This window comes from Paroedura picta, chromosome 12 (assembly GCF_049243985.1).
Source record: "Paroedura picta isolate Pp20150507F chromosome 12, Ppicta_v3.0, whole genome shotgun sequence".
NCBI lineage: Eukaryota > Metazoa > Chordata > Lepidosauria > Squamata > Gekkonidae > Paroedura > Paroedura picta.
This window is the reverse complement of record NC_135380.1, coordinates 6,810,675-6,832,500: the sequence shown is the minus strand read 5'-3', so window position 1 is coordinate 6,832,500 and position 21,826 is coordinate 6,810,675. Positions and strand designations below refer to the sequence as shown.

General features: G+C 48.6%; 1 protein-coding gene across 6 annotated transcripts in view; it reads right to left on the bottom strand.

Moving 5' to 3' along the window:
• Positions 1-20,506, bottom strand: part of OPCML (opioid binding protein/cell adhesion molecule like) — a 696,918-nt gene extending 676,412 nt beyond the window's left edge. For 4 of the 6 annotated variants that reach the window (XM_077307199.1, XM_077307200.1, XM_077307201.1 and 1 more), the window contains exons 1-2: positions 20,387-20,506; positions 5,033-5,210 (exon numbers count right to left, since the gene is read on the bottom strand). In XM_077307199.1, the coding sequence (XP_077163314.1) occupies positions 5,033-5,210; positions 20,387-20,503 (295 nt within the window). In that variant the 5' untranslated portion in view covers positions 20,504-20,506. Of the gene's footprint in view, positions 1-5,032; positions 5,211-5,381; positions 5,508-20,386 lie in introns of those variants that run through there. The other 2 variants (XM_077307203.1, XM_077307202.1) reach the window with 2 other exon arrangements.
• Positions 20,507-21,826: the final 1,320 nt, after the last annotated feature.

The window sequence follows — 21,826 nt, the reverse complement described above, 5'->3', positions numbered from 1 at the left end:
AATGGGCTCAAGCATACTGGCATTCTGGCCCAGGAAACCGCTGCAAATGTTGTCAGCATCACAGTGCTTACGGCGCAAATTGCTCCAGATGGTTCTGGAATACAAAACCAGCCACACTCTGCAGGGGAAGACAACAGCATGCCCCATGATTGCTAGTTAGCCTGGCCTGGGGGGGGAATTATTTCCTAATTCCAGTTCAGAAAGCCCACTTCAAGACGGAGAATCAGCAAAATCCACCCAGCAAGAGGCAAACGCTGTGTTGCATCTAACAGGGCCCTGGCAGTCTGAAGCAAAGCCATATAGGGAGTGGGGAATTCAGAATGGAGAAGAGAGGACGAGAACCCTTGACATTTCCCCTCTGCCTTTTTCCCATCCAAATATGCCAGCCGGCTGGGCGTTGTGGTGACCTTCTGCAGGGCCTGTAAGACGGAGCTCTTCCCCCAGGTCTTTGGTTGAGGCCAGAGCAATTAAGATCAGGGGCCCCTCCTCAGGCTGGGCTAGTACAACAGACTATGCCTCTCCCTCAGGTGAGCTGCCACTCCTTCCCCATGGCAGGTGACGGGCTGCCGGGGACCGGGATGGGAGGAGGGTTATTATTCGCTGCCAATCTTGTGGTTTTGGTTTTGGGTATGTTGGATTTTGGAATGTGGGTTTTATCGGGGATTTTATTCTGATCGTTGTTACCGGCCACGAGCCATTCTGAGAGTTGGTGGGCTAGAAGTCAATCGATCGATCAATCAATCAATCGTCAATAAAATAAGAGTGTTGGCCTCTAATCAGGAGAACCCAGTTCGCTTCCCCGCTCCTCCGCATGTAGCCAGCTGGGTGACCTTAGGCCAGTCACGGTTCTGGACTAGCACCTTGTGACGCACGGCTGCCAAACAGGTTGCCCTGGAGACCCACCACCAGGTTGTAGAGGCCAAAGCCTTCCCTTAGCTCTAGCTACTCATACTAGTATTCAGAGGTTCTCTGCCTCTTAGAGATGCCAGTCATCGGCAGGGATCTAGGGATGCCCCGGTTTTATAAATAAAAAATAAATAAATCTCCAGGCAACAGAGATCAGTCCCCCAGGAGAACAGCTGCTTCGGAGGGTGGATTCCATAGCATGATACTGCACTGAGGTCCCTCCCCACCCCAGATCCCACCCACTCAATGTATGGTGACTCTGTACGGTTTTCAAGGCAAGCGATGTTCCAAAGTGGTCTGCCATTGCCCTCCTCTGCATAGTCGCCCAGATATTCCTTGGGGGTCTTCCATCTAAATCCCAACCAGGGCTGGTCCATGCTTAGCTTCTGTGATCAGGCCAAACTGGGCTAGACCCAGGTCAGATGCAGGATATGCGACACATATGAATTCATGAACCTGACTTTTATCAAGGCAGGTCCATTGAGTTCCCTACATGGGAGAGACAATAGCTCTCCTGCACCTCGGAGAGAAAGCCCTTACTCTCCACCTGTGACTCGAGATATTTTTTTCCCTCCAGGGAAATGCCATGGACCAAACTCAGGCGTTTATGCGCATCGAAACATACGCTCCGTACGTTGATCTACGGGCCCTCCCTGTAGCGACCTGCATCTTCTATAGAACAGGGGTAGTCAACCTGTGGTCCTCCAGATGCCCATGGACTACAATTCCCATGAGCCCCTGCCAGCAATCGCTGGCAGGGGCTCATGGGAATTGTAGTCCATGGACATCTGGAGGACCACAGGTTGACTACCCCTGTTCCATTGAAACAATTTCAGATCATCAGATCATCTGTCGTTCTCAGCATCAGTGCGTTGCTGCCTGGAAAGTCGTTGAATGAAGCAAGGGTTCTTCCCCCTGAAGGCTTTCCAAGGAGAACAGCATCAGCTTCGGAAACGCTTCCAAGATGGAAACCTGCTTTAGCAAAACTGCAGACTAAGACACTCTGGGTGACCAGACAGGTCAGCCTTTCATTATTGCATTAACCTTTCGGGTCCATCCACACGCGCAAAAAGTAAATTGGCAGGGAGATCGGTCCTACTGGGTGAGGAGGGAGGAGGGAACAGCAACACCATCCAAAGTGAGAAGAAAGACAATTAAAAGAAAGCCGAGGAACAAGGGATGGAGGAATTGCTGCGGAGCCATTAAAGCTAATAATAACTCGGGGAAGGTATTTTCTTTAGGAGCCTTTCAATTTCCCTTCATTCTAATAACACCTCCGGAAAGCCGGCTTCTTTCTTGTGTCTTTCACCTCAAGCAACCCTGGTAGGGCTGAATAAAGAGGGTGGAAGGAAAACTGGTCTTGAGAAAAGACCCACCTCTGAGCAGCCAGTGGGAATTTCACGGGCAAAGAGCAATGAGGCATCAGTACAGCACTACAACTATTCAGAGTGGCGCGTTGGTTTATTTTAAGCGTTTACAGCCAACCTTTCCACTGTCAGCTTCCCAGGGGCATTGAACAGCACGCCTAACGTCAAACAATCGAAAATGCCCCAAACTCCGGTATTTAGCATCATAAAAAATGCAAGAATAAAACCAATAAACCAGAGCGAACATAGTTTTGAAAATCCGGAGTCCGTGGGGATGGAGAGGAGAAAGGGGGCGGGGGGGGGGGGGAGAATGAGAGATGGGAGAAAAGGCGAGTAAGTAAGAAAAGTGAGTGAATCCCTGAGCAAAAGGAAAAATGGTTCATATCCAAGCAAACAGCATTCTTTAGACAAGGAGCCACCATTAAAAAGTCCCTTCCCTGTTGCCGATGGCTCCAAAGAGGGCCTTTTTTATGGTGGCCCCTGGTCCCCGGATTGCTGTTTGCGAAATCAATGAGTTTAGGATTGCAGGCTAAAACCACAGTGATAATCTTTCACATTTAAATAGGGAACCGCTAAGCAAAACCATTCCCATGCATTTACTTGACCATCCTTTCTGCAGACTTGTAGAAGAAGCTCACCACATCAGCCTTCAATTGTGGCTTGGAGAGATTCCTTGCAGTATTTGGAACATGTTGTAGAAAGCTGGCCTTGCAAACTGGGAAAGGGAGTGAGCTGAAAATCTCTCCAAGCCACAACTGAAGGCTGATGTGGCGAGCCTCTCCTTGCCATGCAGGTTTGGAACTCAGGCTCTCTGGTACAAACTGATCGCTGCTGAGATCAGGGAAGACAACACAACCTGGCACACAGAAAGACGATTTCTAGAGGGCTTCTAAAATGCCACTGAGCTCCCAGCTCCTTCCAGAAGTTTGGAGTCAGGCTCTAACTCCACACGCCAGGCTAATTAAGGGGAAACGTCACATGGCCAAAAAGTGGTGGTTTTTGTTGAAAGGTATTTGGGTTGTCCTAAAATAGGCTCTCTGGGGAGATTGGCACGCTCGTGCAAAAGGTGCTCCAGGAATCTCTCATGATCTTAACCCTCCCCTGGAGCCGAGTGGTTTGCCTTCAGCGTTGTGGTTTTCGAAAGAGAGTTCTCGTTGCTTGGGGAGGTTTATAAAGATGTCAAGGGAGAATCTGGCTGACTGAAAAAAATGCAGCCAGTTGCCCATAAGGGCTGACAGTCTCCTGATGCACGGCACACACCTGCTGGAACGCAGGATCCGCTTGGTCGGACCACAGGGCTTTCGGGGAGATGGGCAGGGAGTCTTTTCTTTCTGGTCCTTCCCCGTCCCCCTCCTGCAGCGCCAATCGATATTTCCATGGTCGGCATGGGCCTTTTACACTCAGCATAACATACATATCTGTCTACCAACTTTCGGATCTCCCTCCCTGCGTGGCCTAGGAATACAGGAAAAAAGTTTGAGCACGGCTTGTCATCCCACCCTTCCAACCCCTGCCAGATTGCATCATGCAAACCAGTAAGAAATCCACCTCTTGGATCCACATCCCAAGAGGAAAGCCATTCACTGGGCAGGTGCGAAGAACCCCGTGTTTTATGCACCCCTGTCTCCAAACACCATGCACTCTCCACCTAGAAGACCAGCTGCCAGAGATTTCCAGCCTCAGCGCATCTTCAGCGATCTCTGCTCAGCATCAGCCCAAGCTGGCCAGAGCTCCTTTCATCACTCCACCATTTAATTCCCAGCCTTTCCTCCCACCCACCCCCCGATTCATCCCCGGCTCTTTTCCCTTTTATATCGGGACAGATGCTCCAGTGGGATATTCAGGAGCCCACACTGAATGCCTGTCTGTGGTGCTTTCCCCTCCAAGTTACAATAAACCCATTCAAACTGGGCTTTGCAGCCGAGGGACGCTGCCCGAGCCTGGAGCCCCCAGCAATTTCAGGCAGCAGGGAAACCTTCTGGGGAAAGAGAGCTCCAAACACCTGGTCTGGCTTCCAACACTGCAGCAGCCTTTTGCTGAAGCCCAGACAGGTAGCGGCATGGATGGGGAGGGTTCCCTGAGCGGAAGCATCGCGCCACACCGGTACCGTCACTGTCCACAAAACCTGGGGGCTTTGCCCAGCTCCAAATGCAAGGAAGAAAACCGGCTTCCGTAGTGCCAGGGAGAGAGAGGGGGGCAGAGAAGGAGACATGGGTGCTGAACTTGGGAGGGGAGGAGGGAGGGAGGGCACCTCTCCCAGATAGAAAAGATGTGGGGGGGGGGAGAGGCGGATGAGGGAGAGAAAAGGGATTGCAGGAGAAGGGGGGGAAGACTTCTCTCCCCAAGGACTCGCATGTGCATGCACGGCACGCAGAGCGCATGGAAAAGAGAGCTGGTACAAAAAGTGTCCCCTTCCCCTCCCGACTCCCCAGCCTCAGCCGCTGTCCGATACAAGCGCAGCATCCCTCCGGGAGCAAGCTGTAGCATCTCTGCAGGATTAGGCACCAGTCGCGCGATCCCGATGTGTCACCTCCCCTCCCCACTCCGACAAATTTGGCAAATCCACATACCACGGCGAAAACTAGCTGCAAAATGCATATGCATCGGGGGGGGGGGTGAGGGCGCCGGGTCTGTATCCCTGGCATGCACCATCTCCCCTCCCTCCCTCTCTTCCCCTCTCCCTCCCTCCTTCCGTGTGGCATACCTCACCCACCCCCTTGAGAGAACGCAGGCAGGTGGGCTCCCCTCCCGTGCCATACCTGGGAAGAAGATCAGGGCAGTGGTGGCCGTGAAGATGATCCAACAGACAGGATGATACATCTTGGGGAAGCTGCAGTCGTCAGGAGCCCACTCAGCTTTTGCTGCCTTCTTTCCGTGCTGAATTCTGAGTAGGTTTAAATCCAATGTTTGCAGAGGGAGGCAGAGCCAGTTAGAGAGCTAGAGAGAGAGAGAGAGAGAGAGAGAGAGAGGGATGGGGACAGGCAGGCAGTGTCTCTGGTTCTTTCTCCCCCCCTCTCTCTTTCTTTTCCACCCTGCACATCACACACTAGCAGAAGGAGACCTGGCACCCGCAGCTACCAGTCTGTACAGAAGGAGAAGAGAGCAGACCTCCTACCAGGCATTCATTGGCTCCAGTCTCCTGAGTGACACTCCAGGATCTTCCGTAGCTTTTGGCACTACAGAGAGTTAAAGGCTGCCAACTGCTCCTCTGGAGAGCCCTGGCACTGCCCTCCCCTCCCCTTGCTCCCAAAGCATCTTCCCTAAGCAGGGCCTCAGGGGGACGGGCACAGAGGGAGGGAGTTGCATGGAGAGCATAGAGCTGGGATATCTCACCGACAGGGGGAGGAATCCCACTTCCCAGCCAATGGGGCATAGGCTGGCAGTGCTGTGGATGCCTGTTGCTCTCTTCCCTTGCCTCTCATGCAGGGGGAAAAGAAAAAGGCCTTCGAAGTGTTCCTTCCTCCCCGTTTGTCGCAAAGCAACTGGCTGAGGCTGCCAAGTGCAGATCTTGCTATCCTACCCGATCACCTCCTTGCTGGCCCCTGCAGGGTCTTCCTCCCGTCTTCTCTGTACACCAGCCCTTGCCTTTTCCAAACCCCCTTCTCAAGGTCTAGTGTACAAAGCCCCCACGGTTCATCTTCTGGTGCAGACTTTCCAACTGTTCTTGAGAAAGGACTGCAGGACTGCATTCCAACTCAACTAGCCCCCTGTTCTTGCATGTGTCTGACGAGGTGATGGTTCACGTCCATGTGTTGAGTTCTTGAGTTGATTTTCTCTTCTCCAAGAGACCAAGCCCTATGAAGATAGGTTGAGGGACTTGGGAATGTTCAGTCTGGAGAAAAGGAGTCTGGAGAAAATACTCTTTAAGTATTTGAAAGGTTGTCACTTGGAGGAGGGCAGGATGCTGTTCCTATTGGCTGCAGAGGAGAGGACATGCAGTAATGGGTTTAAACTACAAGTACAACGATATAGGCTAGATATCAGGAAAAAAAAATTTCACAGTCAGAGTAGTTCAGCAGTGGAATAGGCTGCCTAAGGAGGTGGTGAGCTCCCCCTCACTGGCAGTCTTCAAGCAAAGGTTGGATACACACTTTTCTTGGATGGTCTAGGATGCTTAGGGCTGATCCTGCGTTGAGCAGGGGGTTGGACTAGATGGCCTGTATGGCCCCTTCCAACTCTAGGATTCTGTGATTCTATCTCTGTAAGTTCGATGCACCCTTAGTTTTCATCAAGGTGTAGTCCTGGTTTGGGTTCCTCCATTCCCAAGTCTTGCAGTAGTTGCAGTATTTCTTTCAGTTGTCTTCCTACATCTGCTGTTGCTGCCTACTTCTGCTTCAGTTGAGGACACTGCTATAGTTTCTTGCTTCCAACTGCTCCAGTTGACTGCCCTACTGCCAAAGAAGGATAAACATCTAACGACAAAGCCCTGCTTCATTTTTGGTGACATGTGGTTTTGTCCCCGGCATCAAGCCACTAAGTATGAAAAGGAGATTTCTGCCACTTACAATAAAGCTGTCAAAAGGCTTGTAATCTCTGGGAAACGATTACAAGGACGGCAAGAATGGGTAACGAGTTACAGTCATTTAGGCTTTTAATGTCTGCTCTTCATTTGGTTGGAGACAAGGCGGCAAACAAAGGCTTTTCTCATACATGTATCCCCTCTGGATTTCTGTACATGACACCTGAAATGGTTCAGACGTGCATGTGCCCCATCACAGAACAAATGCAACATCAAGTGATGTTTCCGCATGACAATGGACCACCAAAATCCTTGCAATGAAGACTTAGGCTGCCGGTCACCCAGACAAACCTAAATAGTTGTGGGCGAACCAGCCTTTGATGAAAGGCAGATGAATCCATGAAGTGAGAGGGTGGTCATCAAGCCACAGATGACTTATAGTGCCCCCCATAAGGTTTTTGAGGCAAGAGGTGTCCATAGGTGGCTTGCCATTGCCTGTCTCTGCCTAGCAACCCTGGATTTCTTAGAATCATAGAGTTGGAAGGGGCCTCATGGGTCATCTAGACCAACCCCCTGAACTATGGAGGACACTCACAACCCTATTTCCTTAGTGGTGTCCCATTCAACTGCCAACCAGGGCCAACCCTGCTTAATAATCAGGCTAGCTTGGGCTATCCAGGTCAGGGCAAAACGGGTCTACTGGAAGGGAGAAAAAATTCTGTATGCAGAAGAAGAAGAGTTGGTTTTCATACCCCGCTTTTCACTACCTGAAGGCGTCTCAAAGTGGCTTACAGCCACCTTTGCTTCCTCTCCCCACAACAGACACCCTGTAAGGCTGAGAGAGCTCTTGACAGGCTGCTCCATTAGAGCAACATTATCAGGACAGGGACTGGCTCAAGGTCACCCATGTGGCTTCATGTGGAGGAGCAGGGAATCAAACCTGGCATGCCAGATTAGAAGCTGACGCTGATGACCACTACGCCACACGTGGTGACGTACAAATGCAATCTTCTTTCACTTGATCTGTCCTACGGTTCTGCATGCTGTAGTTTAAGAAGATTACAGATACCGTAATACATTCAGAGATGGGCAATGAAGGGGATGCAAACAACCCCAGGGAGGAAAGGCTGAAGAAACTAGTCGCAGACAACAGTAGGCAGGGAAGGAGAAAGGTTTTTAGATGAGAAAACAACTTGGGGAAGAAGCAGGATCCCTTCTCTCCCCCGCAGCATCTTTTCAAGCTAATCTGGGCTGTGTGGCCATTGGGAATATGAACTGGGCATGCGGAATCCAGACCCAACTCTTTCAGAATGTGTAGTTTGGCTCAGAGAAAGAACGGCACTCGACGTACCACACACTGGCTTTCTGAGCATCTTAACCAAAAGAGAAAGAGGACTTGGGTGGGAAATGAAAAGCTGCTCTTGCTTTCCCTTCGATCTCCTCCACCCGATGAAGGTGGCAATGTGGTTGTCAAGCTTGCAAAACTTATCAAGGTGATGTAATTTTGCACCATTGGGTATCGTCTTTCCCTGCTCGGTGCTTCTGACTGAGTTACACAAATTGTCCACGAGCATCTTCTAAGTGAGGAAGGGCGGCTGGAGCAAGGCTCACGGCGGTTTGCTAAGCCCAACTTTACACTCGTGATTGAAGGAGGGAAGCTGTTTCAGCATCAGAGGCAGCGACTCCGTAACTTAATGGAGACACCGGACTGGAACATTTATTGGGGTTGCCCGCTTTGGGTTGGGAAATATCTGGTGATTTGGGGAGCGGAACCTGGAGAGGATGGGGTTAGGAAAGGGCAGGGGCCTTGTGATCCATGGGATCCATCTTACATGGAATCCATCCTACCGAGCAGCCATTCCCTCCAAGTGAATTGACAGATGTTGTCTGGAGATATATTGCCATTCCAGAAGATCTCCAGGCCCTACCATAGAGATGTCAACCTGCAGGTGGAAGCTGGGGACCCCCAGCATTACAGTTCAACTCCAGACTACAGAAATCAATTCCCCTGGAGAAAAAGGATGCTTTGGAGGGTGGACTTTATGGCATTATAGCCTGCTGACCTTTCGTTCCTCCCCATCTTGCCCTCCCCACAAAATCCTCAGGAATTTCCCAGCCAGGAATTGGCATCTTCAGCAAAAAGAACGTATTTGTGCAAAGTTGAGTCAACTGAGGATGCCATTTAAATGAGGTCCCTTCCAACTCTATGATTCTATGATTCAATAGGGAAGGGTGGGTTAAAAATTGTAGTAATTATTATTATTATTATTACTACCATAAAAGGATGCTGTAAACATCTCCCTCCACCCTATCCTTCTGTAGGATCAACATCCAGTATACTATCTCTAACCAGATCTGGAGGTCAACAGAAAGACCAACTTTCTGGTGATCCCTGGCCCCAGGGAAGCTCGCTTGACCTCAACCAGGGCCAGGGATTTCTTCATACTGGCCCCCATCTGGTGGAGCGAGCTCTCAGAGGAGATGAGGGCCCTGACGGAACCTGAACAGTTCCATATGGCCTGCAAGGAGGAGATCCTCCACCAGACATTTGGTTGAGGTTGACCTGAACCACCTCCCATGGACCCTCCCTCTGAGCCTCCCTCCTATGGCACCAACTGCAGTTCTGCCCAACCCACTGGGCTATCAGTATGTGTTAATGTAATGTTATTCTCCATATTATTCTATTGTTCCATTATGTTGCTTGCTGTTATCACTGTATTATTGTTAAACTGAGTTATCTGTATTGTTTCTGTTTTATGTGAACTGCCCTGAGACTTCAGGGAGGATGGTATATGAATGAATGAATGAATGAATGAATGAATGAATGAATGAATGAATGAATATTATCTCTGAATATGGAGGTTTCATGCAGTTTTCATGGCTGGCAGAGGGCTGCTTACCTGTAGGGACGTTGGGCTATTGTTTCTCCAATACCCCAAATATTTAAAGTTTCTTTGACCATGGAAATAAAGCCGTTCACGTAAGTATTGTGTTCAGCATTTAGAGCAACGGCCACAAAAAAATCCTCTTGATGTATTTTTAAAAGGCGGAACGAGGAGAGCTGTAGGGATACATAATAATATGTATTTCACTGATGGAGCTTCCTGGGACAAAGACGGCAGGGGATATTTGTTTTTGTATAGAAGGAAAAGCATCTAAAATGCATATTTAAATTGATAGGCAGCTTGGGCTCCAAATGGAGGTATTATGGTCTGTTGAGTGCATTTTAACATGAAGGGTGTTTTTCCTCTCCATTTTTTTCATGTGAATGTGGGTTTTTTTTATAAAGCTTATCTCCATGCATATTTACCAGCAGAACCATTTCAATCTCTTGGGGAAAGAATGCACAACAGAAAGTCTTCAATGGAAGAGCTGCATTTCTTGCCTGACTTTTGTTGAAAGGCAACGCACAGCATTTGCAAGCCTACAAGAAACAGAAATGGGTACAGTTGCCCAATCCGTCTCCAGGTAGGTTGATGGACCTGGAATTCCAGCCCAGAGGTTTTCCAAAATTCATTCCAGATGGCAGATACTGCAGTTCTGTTTATCAAGACATCAGATGAGTCAGGAGAGAGGAGGCCAAGGTGTTCCTAATCTAAAACTATACAAAGACGCAGCAGCACTTACATACATAGTGGACTGGATACGGGAACCGCACTCAAGAGAATTGGTATTTGAAAGAAAAAACATGGGTAACAGTTTCCATGAAAGACTATGGCCAGCAGGAAAACAAAAACAAAAAGCAGTAGCAAATACCTGGACTAGTGGGCTCATGAATGTATGGTCAAGATATAATAAGAGACTATCCCCAACACCATCAATATTGAAATCGCCAATTGAGGCATATTTTGGGAAAGCTCAACAAAAAAGGTTGACCTGTCTCCAGTACAAAGACTTAATATCAAAGACTGGTAAGTTCAAGGATATACAAACAATAAAGAAAGAAGGGGTAGAAATTCAATGGTTAGAGTATAACCAACTAGTATCTAGATTCAAAGCAGAGTTTCAGCAACTGTTAAATCCAGAGGCTCCAATACCAGAGTTTGAAAACTTAGTAATCCAAGATAAACCACATTTACAGGGCCAAGTATATAAACTGTTATTAAGGTACGAGACAGAAATGGAACGGGTAAAGCCATGTATGATCAAATGGATGCAAAATATTGAGACTAATGTGACAATGGAACAATGGGAGTCAGTATGGTCTAGAATACCAAAGTATACTAACAGTCAAATACTTAAAGAAAATTGGTACAAAATGTTTTATAGGTGGTATGTAACACCAAAAGTGATCGCTAAAATTGCCAAAAATTGTAATAACAAATGTTGGAAATGTGATGATAAAATAGGTTCTTTTTTTCATATGTGGTGGAGATGTGAAAAAGTTTATAAGTTTTGGGCAAAAATACATACTATTATGCAGAAAATGTGGGGTCTTAGATTCCCTATGAAAGCTGAAGCTATGTTATTAAGTGTTCCTCCTCAGTGCCTCCCAACCCACACACAGAGCTTCTTCTTCTACGCGACGACGGCAGCAAGACTAAGAGGCCTTTCAAGAACAATGGGGCCCTTACCTGAACTATTTAAGTAAATAATACAAAGGGGATTGAAACAGGGAACTAAGTGTATTAAATGAAGATCATAGCCTTCCTTTTTCTGTATTGACAATATAGATTGCATGTATCTCATTGTCTTTAACTTCGGAAAATAAAAATAAAAACTTTCTATAAAAAAAAAAAAGACATCAGATGAGTCCAGAAGCTTCAATACCAAATGGGCTCCAAAAGGTTTGGGACTTGGCTTGATCCTGAGTCTCTTCAGAGATATAGAGCTCCAGAGTAACAAGAGCTTTTTGAAAGTATGCAGTTATTACTTACCTTTGTGGATGAGGCACAGACCTAGACTTTCAAGCACTTTGAAGTTTAAAAGAGAGGAATCTTTACTGGAAAGATTATTTACAAATATATATCATATTCATCTGTCTCTGTCTCCTTACTGAAGCAATTGACAAAGGCTCAAAGATAGTTACAAAAGCAACAATTTGCAAGCCTCTATGGCTAGGCTATAAACAGGATTACATCCCACACATCAGCAGAGCTGAACCTAAAGGTGGCTTCTCCTTGTTTCTGCAAAGCACACAGAGCTTCTCTTCCTGAGGAGGCTGGAAGTGGGCAGCGATTGCCAGAACATGTGCTCAGGGGTTTTCCACAGCAACCTCACCAGTGACCACTTGATGCCACTAATGAGCATCTAGGTACAGCTAAGCTGCTTTAATAGCTAAACAACAGCCTTGCAGGGCTGACTTCACCAAATTACTTGCGGATTGCAATTCCAACACTTACTTAAACAAATGATAAGACCCTATCACTGGGTTTGCCGATGTCCTGGTGGTGGCTGGAGATCTCTTGAGATTACGACTGATCTCCAGAGTTCTGTTTCCCTGGAGAAAATGGCTGCTTTGGAAGGTGGACTCTGATGGCTTTAAACCCCAATTAAATGCCTCCCCTTCCCACTCCCACCCCCTACAGGCACCAGTCCCCAAATCTCCAGGTATTTCCCACCTGGAGGTTGGCAACACTCCCCATCACAGAGGCGTGGAAGATACCTATGATACCACGACACCATGCTGAGTTGGTGTTCATGGACAATAATGATGATGGGAGGCCACACATCACAAGAGGACCTCAAGCATGGCCCTAGCACCTCTCTATGAAAAGACCTGCATATGTATCCTGTGGCTAAGAAGCAAACACACTTAGGTTTGCCAACTTCCAGGTGATACTGAAGATCTCCTGGAATCACAACTGATCTCCAGACTACATAGATTGCGTGTTTATAAGGCAAACCTAATCCCACTGGATCTTGGAAGCCAAGCAAGGCCGATCCTGGCTAGCCTTTGATTAGGAGACCTCCAAGGCTTTGGGTGGGAGTTCCTCCATGGAACACTAGAGGTCATGACACAGGGGCAGGCAATGGAAGGGGATGTGAAACAGTTCTCCCTGGATGCCATCTATCAGTATGTTCTCACCGGAGCAGGCAATGACTCCCACTCCATTTGGAGAGGGCCATGACGGTTCTCCCGGGAGTGATCACTCACCCAGGAGCTCCACATGCCTGGAAACACTCGGTCTCCCTTTCTCTTGCTCCGTGGCCTTGTTTCCTCCCCACCGTCGGTACAGTCGTGTGCGTCTGCCTGAATAAAAGGCTACCCTTTTCTCCTTGACATCTTGTTAGAATGTGAATACAACATCTATTGATTTGCATTTCATACAAGCACACACACAAAAAATGTATTTAGGGTGGGGGGAAGCGTTCTTTGAATGCCGAGCTCCAAAAAAGATAAACAGTGCTCCCCAGTGAATGGGAGCATCGGAACCAGCACTGTAAGTCGCGAGGCCCCTCCGGAGATACCGTCGTGCCAGATGTTGCTGCCTGCAGCCGCTTGTCTGCGAATACGAGTTTTTCCACGAGGGCGTTTCCATTCCTAGGGCTTGAGAAAGAGTTGCCAATCTTCGAGTGGGGCTGGGGGATCTCTTGGAGTTACAGCTGGTCTCTAGAGGGCAGAGAACAATCCCCTGGAGAAAATGGCCACCTTGGAAGGTGACTTCTGTGGCTTCATAGCCCATGGAGGGCCTGTCCCTCTCCGAATCCTGACTTCTCCAGTCTCCAGCCTGCTTGCACCTTGGGTTTCACTGCACCCCTTCATCCTTCCATTCTGCGCCCTTTATCGCCTGCCCCCAAAGTGTCCCAAAAACCTGGGTTATAATTCTACTGTGCATGACTTCTTTTTTAAAACTTAGAAACAGCATTGTAATGTGATCACTCTTTTTTTTTTAAGGCAGATTTTTAGGAACGGAGGGAGGGAGGGAGGGAGGGAGGGAAGGGGGAGAACAGCAACAAGGAATGGCAGGGATGGGCAAACTGTGGCCCTCCAGATGTCCATGGACTACAATTCCCATGAGCCCCTGCCAGCATTTGCAGTGGTTATTGTTGCATCTTCTGGCAGCAAACTCCACATTTTATTGCGAAAAGAGGAATATCTTTGGTCCTTCCTGACTCTATTATCCATCAACTTTATTGGGAGTGTCCTTGTATTTTGGAAGAGGCAGAAAAAACTTCTCCCTGTCTCTCCACTTGCTCTACCCTGATGCATAATTTTATAAACTTCTCTATCATATCATATTAAAATCTTTTCTAAACTGAGAAGCCCCAGACTTTCCTCAGATGAAGTGCAACCTGTTAACGCTCATTTATAATGTTCAAATCCCACCTATTGTCAGAGCCAGCCGGGTCAACATCCCCAGTAAACAGACTCTTGTTTGAAGAAATCTCTTTATTGATAGGTTTCACGTAATAGGTAGATGCTATTTGCCAAAACTGAAGTTAGCACAAGGTCGCCCACCTATATGGCTGCCCCAAAGACCATCCCCCAAGTACCCTTTGGTTCCAAAAAGCCAGGTGCTATAACTCAATTCACCCATGCTGCAAGCTTACTAATTTGACCCCCCCCCCAAAAAAAAAACTGTCCAAGACATCCCTGCCACACAATGTCATGAGATAACCAGAAGACACATAGAACATATAATGCTAGCCTCCCCAGGGTTGGAAAGGTAAAATAACAACCTTCACAAGAACGTTGTTATTTTACGTTCTATGATTCTCAGCAGCCCCCATTCGTTGGTCAAGCCAAGCAAAATAATGACAGCAAATCAATGGTACATTAGCACACAGGATAAATGAAATACAGATACAAACAGATGCAACACAGATCATGAAAACATCATGGCAAGAGCATGATTGCTGTCTTTAAGTATTTGAAAGTTTGTCACTTAGAGGAGGGCAGGGAAAGGTTTCTGTTGGCAGTGTAGCAGATTTGCAGTAATGGCTTTCAACCACATCCAGAACGGTACCAGCTAGATATCAGGAGGGGAAATTCCACAGTCTGAGTAGTTCAGCAGGTGAATGGAGGCGGGGAGCTCCCCCTCATTGGCAGTCTTCAAGTAGAAGTTGGACAGATCCTTCTCCTGGCTCTTTGAGGCTGATCCTGCATTGAGCAGGGGGTGGACTAGATGGCCTGCATGGCCCCTTCCCACTCTACGATTCCACAGTCTGAGGGAAATTCCACAGTCTGAGTAGTTCAGCAGTGGAATGGGCTGCCTAAGGAGGTGGTGAGCTCCCCCTCATTGGCAGAGACTTATCCTGGATGCTTTAGGTTGATCCTGCATTGAGCAGAGGGTGGCTTGCGTGGTCCCCTCCGACTCTATATGAATCTATGTGACAATAGGATCTTGCCACCAATCATATCTTGCAATCACTGTTGGGTTGTGTATAGTTTAGTTGCAAGTCACTGGTTGCAAACAGTTGCATTTATTTTACTATTTATTTATTCATATCCCTTTTTACTCCCCATCTGTAACTCAGAGACCGATTCTGCATGGGGCGGAAAGGCCAAGCTGGCAAAGGCATGGCAGCGGAGTGAATCCCCACTTATGCATGATGTCACTGCCAGTCCGGCCCCCTCACACCCATGTCCCATGTTAGGATCTTTGATGGCCCACAGCAAGGGAACACTGATTTTTCAGCATTCCTTTGTTTTCCACAGCCACCATCAGGGGCTAGGCTGGGACAGGCCCATACTTACGGAAAGAAGCAGGCCTCCGAGGCCCAGCTCCTCCAGCACACCTATGGTGTCCCCACAGGGACATGAAACACCCCATTAGGCTTCACAGTGCTACGGACCCAAAAGGGACATTTCTACACCTCTCACAATGGTGGGATAGCAGCATTGTGTGGTGAGACCCCCATGGCCCCCCTGCTGCCACAAGGTGCATTGGAACCGTCCCACCCCGGAGTTGTGCATGCGCCACAAAGCTCCGTGTGCACTGAAGGATTTCTTCCCACATGCGTACACAGGAAACTGGCTGTTTTCCTATCATTCTCCTCCACTCCATTCTCTCACAGCTACCTTGTGAGGTAGGCCAGGCTGAGAGTACGTGATGAGCCCAAGGTCAGGCCAGCAGGATTCCAACTGAGATTCAAATCTGGGCCTTCCCAAGGGTCCTCGCCAGCCCTTTAGCTGCTCCTCCGGGCTGGCTCCAGATCGGAAACAGAGTCAAATCGATAAACAGCCAGCCTGCCGCAGAAAGCTCACCATGAATGAGAATCCAAAGAGCTCCCAAGCGTGGAAGGAGGGAGGAGCATCACCCAGACTGGGTAGCGCAAAGGGAAACAAGGAACTCCGCGGAGGGGAGCAATATGGCGCCGTCAAACCCCAGAACAATCAGGCTGAGCCATAGGAATGGATTAACTAGTATTTAGCGGCTGAGGAGGATAAGGGAGAAGTGGGCTGGAGTGCGGGAGAAGATATGCCACAATATATGGCTCATGGCTCAAAAGTGCCAGGCTTTCGAAAGCCTTTAAGAGCATTAGAGCCCAGTTAGAGCCTTTATTTCCTTCTTCTCCCAACCTGCTTGTGTTAATCTGCATATATTCTCCACCCCCATGTCAATCTGAAATTCTGTGGCTATGCAACAGCTTACTGTCTCGGTGCTAGTTAAACACACACACACACACACACACACACCTTCAGACCCCTCCTACCCCCCCCCACACACACACACTTAGCCTGCTCTCTTTGCAAGTTAAAAATAAGCTTCCTTGTGACAGAGGACCGAACAGGAATGAACTTGTCTGCACATGACACACATGAAGGTTGTAGAATCTGGGGCTCTACCACTGCAGGCTGGAAGGGAGAAAATTCAGGAATACGCTCCTTCGTTTTCCTTGTTAAAAAACAGGAAGCTCTGCTTGTAACAGTAGTTCAGAGAGGCACATTTAGCAAGGTCATCTCTCCCACACGCAAGATGTGTTTTGGGTTAGAATCATGGAATCATAGAGTTGGAAGGGGCCACACAGTCCATCTAGTCCAACTCCCTGCTCAACGCAGGATCAGCCCAGAGCATCATAAAGCATCCAAAAAAAGTGTGTATCCAACCTTTGCTTGAAGACTGCCAGTGAGGGGGAGCTCACCACCTCCTTAGGCAGCCTATTCCACTGCTGAACTACTCTGACTGTGAAAATTTTTTTCCTGATATCTAGCCTATATCGTTGTACTTGAAGTTTAAACCCATTACTGCGTGTCCTCTCCTCTGCAGCCAACAGAAACAGCATCCTGCCCTCCTCCAAGTGACACCCTTTCAAATACTTAAAGAGGGCTATCATGTCCCCTCTCAACCTCCTTTTCTCCAGGCTGAGCATTCCCAAGTCCCTCAACCTATCTTCATAGGACTTGGTCCCTTGTATGGGTTGTATGGTGTTGACAGCCTGCTTGGTTTGGTGACAAAGAATGGTGGCCTCTAATCTGAAGAAGTGGAGTAAGATTTCCCGCTCCTCTACTTGCAGCAAACTGGGTGACTTTGGGCGAGTCACAGTTCTGTTAGAGCTGTTTGTGCAGAGCAGTTCTGTCAGAGCTCTCTCAGCCCCAGCTACTTCACAGAGTGTCTCTCGTGGGGAGATTCAAGTGGGTAGCTGTGTTGGTCTGAAGTAGCACAACTAAATCAGAGTCCAATAGCACCTAAGACCAACAAAGATTGTGGGGAGAGGAAGGGAAGGCAATTGTAAGCCACTTTGAGACTCCTTTGGATAGAGAAAAGCGGCATATAAGAACCAACTCTTCTCCTTCTCCTTCTTCCATCTGAATTCTGATGTGGCCAGGTCTACCATTAGTCATGTGAATGTTTAGCATGCAAAAGATCCCAGGGCCAAACCTTGGGATCTCTATCTAACAAGGAGTTGGTCTGTGCTGGACTCCTGGGCCTATTCTGCACACATTAGATAATGCACTTTCAATGCACTTTAGAAGTAGATTTTCCTGTTCTGCACAGGAAAGTCCAGCTGCCAAAGCACGTTGAAAATGCATTATCCTATGTGTGTGGAATGGCCCCTGGAAAGCTGCTGTCAGTCAAAGTCGATGATGAACTGAGCTAGCTGGATCCGTTGAACAGACTCGGCATAGATCCGCTTCTGTTACTTTCAGCTGAACCTCCATGTTTAAAGGCAGTCCACTCCAAACAATATACAAAGAAGCAATCAAACAAATGGCACAGGTCTTAAATTCTCCCTCAGGGGTTTCTCAATGGGCAGAAAGTTGAGAAAGGCCGATCTAGACCAAGAAAGGCTGTCTAGCTAGTCCAATCATTGAGCTAGGGTTGCCAATTATTTATTTATTTTATTGTACAGCGTGGGTGATATGTAGGCAGGAGATCCGAGGTGTGTCTGGCAGCCGGGCAAGGGACGTTCAGAGGCGGTTGACCATTTCCTGCCTCCACATCATGACCCCTGGTGTTCCTTGGAGGAACGACCATCCAAATCCTTGGAGGTCTCCAAACCGAATATTAGCCAAGCTCAGCCCTGCTTAGCTTCTGAGATCTTAAGCCATGGGTAGTCAAACTGCGGCCCTCCAGATGTCCATGGACTACAATTCCCATGAATGAATGCTGGCAGGGGCTCATGGGAATTGTAGTCCATGGACATCTGGAGGGCCACAGTTTGACTACCCCTGACTTAAGGGGTCAGGCTTGCCTGGCCTATCCAGGTCGGGGAGCGCATTCTGCTCCATGTGGTTGGAGCTTCCCGAATCTAAAGGGGGGCATCAAGTGCTCTCCATGTGTGGTGGCTCAAGGGGAAAAAGTCATCCGGGCAGCCTCTTTTGTTCCCCATCCACTGGCGGCAGGACCCTCCCAGTGGAACAGATGATGGAGTGCCTGCTACCCTCATGCAAATCTTTGATCGCAGTAATTATCCTCCACTGAAGTGTACAAAACACTTTATCTGTGAGCCGAAATCAGCCTCCCTCCACAGACGCTTGCCTCCCTGCTGTTCCTCAGTATCTCCCGTGGCTCTGGTCTCCCCTATCTGATCCAATGTAAACACTCTATCACTGTCACCCCGGCAGAATTTCCATTTCCCTTTGACTGCAGTGACGGGATGTAGAAAGCGACTCTTCTCTGGGTAGCTTTGATCAGAATGATGGGATGTGGGGCGGGCAGAGGCAGGGGGTGGGGGAAAATGCAGTGAAACCCAAAGTCCCGGATCTGTAGGTAGGAGATTGTTCAAGGGTAATTCAAGCAGCGTTTAGCGACCACAGGGTCTTTTTTTTTTCTTTTACAAATTTAAATAATGCAATAAAAGGGGGTCGAGACTGAGCCCCCGAATAAAATGTTTTTTCTGCCTCTCCCCTCTTTTATTCCCCTTTCATATTCCCTCCTACTTCTCTAGCTTTGTTCAAACTCTACAGATATGTGCCTGAGAGGGGGAGAAAACAGAGGATGAGAGATTAAAGGCAAAGTGAGTGTTTCAGAGCCCGCAGAGGACAAAACGGTGCATGCGGGAGGGGCAAGTGTCAACTGAACAGTTATCCATTGAAGCCCAGAGAGACAGGAAATGTACTTCACAGGGTGGGTTTAGGGGTTCTGGGGCCCTTGGCAAAAATCCAGGATAGAGCCCCAGGAAGACTGCCACCATGACACCATGCAGGATGCTGGTTTCTCAGGAGGGACCTGAGGATCCCCCGAAATTACAGATCATCCCTGGACTAAAGGGATCACTTCCTCTGGAGAAAAGGGTTGCTTTGGAGGGTGGACTCCATAGCATTATACTCCACTGAGGCCCCACCCTGCCCCAGATCCCGCCCACTCCCAGCTCTACCCCCAAAGTCTCCAGATGTTTCCCAAGGGCAAGGGCTATGGCTGTCACCCACTAGGAGGGACAGGCACCTGCTGGGGCATCATATGACACCCATTCCGAGGGAAACTAGAAGTCACATCACAATGTTCTCGGGCAGAAGCAGAAGTGATGGTGCGCGGCTCTAGGAACTGCCAGAAAAGTGTGGTGTGACATCACTTCCTGGTGATGTGACATCACTTCCTGGTGATGTCACATCATCCCACAGGCAGCCATGATTTCACAAATTTTCTCCTGATGCCTGAAGGGCCACTTCTTGCCACTTGGCGGTCCTGGTCTAAAGACAAATGAGGTTGAATTTGGGCTGGGATCTTCTTTTACGGGTTCTGTGCCCAGGTTGTTAAATACATATTAAAAATTAATTAACTTCCACCCATTTGGGAAACCCTTCCAGGGTCATCAAGAACCTCCAGTGTTTCATGAAACCCTGGTTGAAAAAACCTAGTGTATGGCATAGAACTGGTGCAGACCTCTCCATCATTTCTTCTTTCAGTCACAAGCACCAGAAAGGGCCAATAAAAAAAAAAGAAGAAGAAGTGGCATTTCAGAATGATGTGTGTATTGTGTGAGTGTGCGAGGGGGACCCTCTGAGATTTCGTCAAAATGTTGCAAACTCCCCACTGGGGCAGCTCTCACCGTCGATGTTTTCTCCAAATGGCATGAAACAGAATGTCTGAAGTATGCCCAATAAAACGGAAAGTGGCAAGGGCAAACCCAGGGAAGAAGTAAATATTTCTACGATGTTGTGAGACAAAGAACAGGCCCTAAAACCAAGAATCTTGTTGAGGCAGAGAGTGCTGGGGGGGGGGGAGAAATACACCCATAAACAAGTGCCTGGGGAGAATCTGTCCCCCGCCCCTCTCCTAATCCCGCACAGCAAGTCTTTCCCATATGCCGCATGATTGGTTAATACCTCTCTTAAAACGGTATTGCAGAGATATTTCAGACCCACCGCGCGGTGCCATCTGCTGCGACGTTCTACATTTTGCACATTCTGGCCAATCTGGGGATCCTGAAATTTCCATCTCATATGCACTGTAAGCAATTGGCAAGGTAGCAGCCGGGAGGGGGAAATGAGGGGGTGGGGAGGAGGCTGCAGGTCTGAACAAGAAGAGGGGGACAAAACAAGTATCAAACTCCCTGTGCTAAGGCTCACCACTGGCCACCAGTGTGTGTGTGTGTGGAGGGGGGCAGGTAGGGTTGGCAGATTCAGGGTGGAAGATTTCAGAATGTACCCAACGGAGGATAGGGACCTCAGTGCCCACCCTCCAAATCAACCATTTCCTTCAGGAGTTCTTTGTACTCCGGAGACGGACCGTCATTTTGGGATCCCACCTGGCAGGAAAAGGATCCAGTTGGCTGAAACCATGGATCAAAAGGTGCCACATTCCGGAAGATGGTGGAAGGTCCTGGACTGTAAGGATGCTGAGGCCATATAAAGAGCCCCTGAATAGTGTTAATCCAAGAGTTTCCCTGGAGCAGAGATCCCTGCCCCATGGACACATCTGGAATCCTCACATGGGGTGGTGGGTAGCAAAATGGCTAGCACAGGAGAGGAGGCCATGCGCACAGAAGAAGCCCAAGGGAAGAGGAGAACTGACAACTAAACTGGGGAAGAGAGACGAGGGAGAATAAGATAAACACCATAGGGGCGAGAACCTGTGAAACCATGTCACGTCGATATACACGGCCAATCGGATCTTAGAATCATAGAAACATGGAGCTGGAAGGGACCACCAGGGTTATGTAGTCCAACCTCCTGCACACTGCAGGAAACTTACAACTTCAGTGGCAAATCAGAAGCCCTGCCAGGCATGAACCCCACTTGGCCCCACCCACTTCCTAGAAACACTTGATGGGCACTGAGAAGGGTGTTCATGGACGCCATGTTGAGGATCTCTGCCCCAGAGCTGGTAACATTAAGAAAATGGCAGGAGCCCCTCTGTTCAAAACCTGCCCTCCTCAGATTCCATCCACAAATCTCCAGGAATTTCACAGCCCAAAGTTGGAAACCCTACGGCAACTTTTCATAAAAGCACTAGACGGGTTGCCTTGTTACTCTGTCAGTAGCATTAGAAAAGAGCAGCAGTTCCGCCACACCTTAAAGTTTCACCCAATTTGTGTCAGGGGAGGAGCTTTTGTGAGTCATGGCTCCCTTCTCCAGAAAACTGCAATGGGAGGGCAATCATCGTAATGCTACCCATGTTTCTATGGTGGTGGTGGGACCCCAGGCCAGCCAGGTTGCTTGTCACTTGCTGCTGAGAGCCAGTTGGGTGTAGTGGTTAGGAGTCTGGACTTCTGACGAGCTGGGCTTGATTCTCCGCTCCCCCACATGCAGCCTTGGTGACCTTAG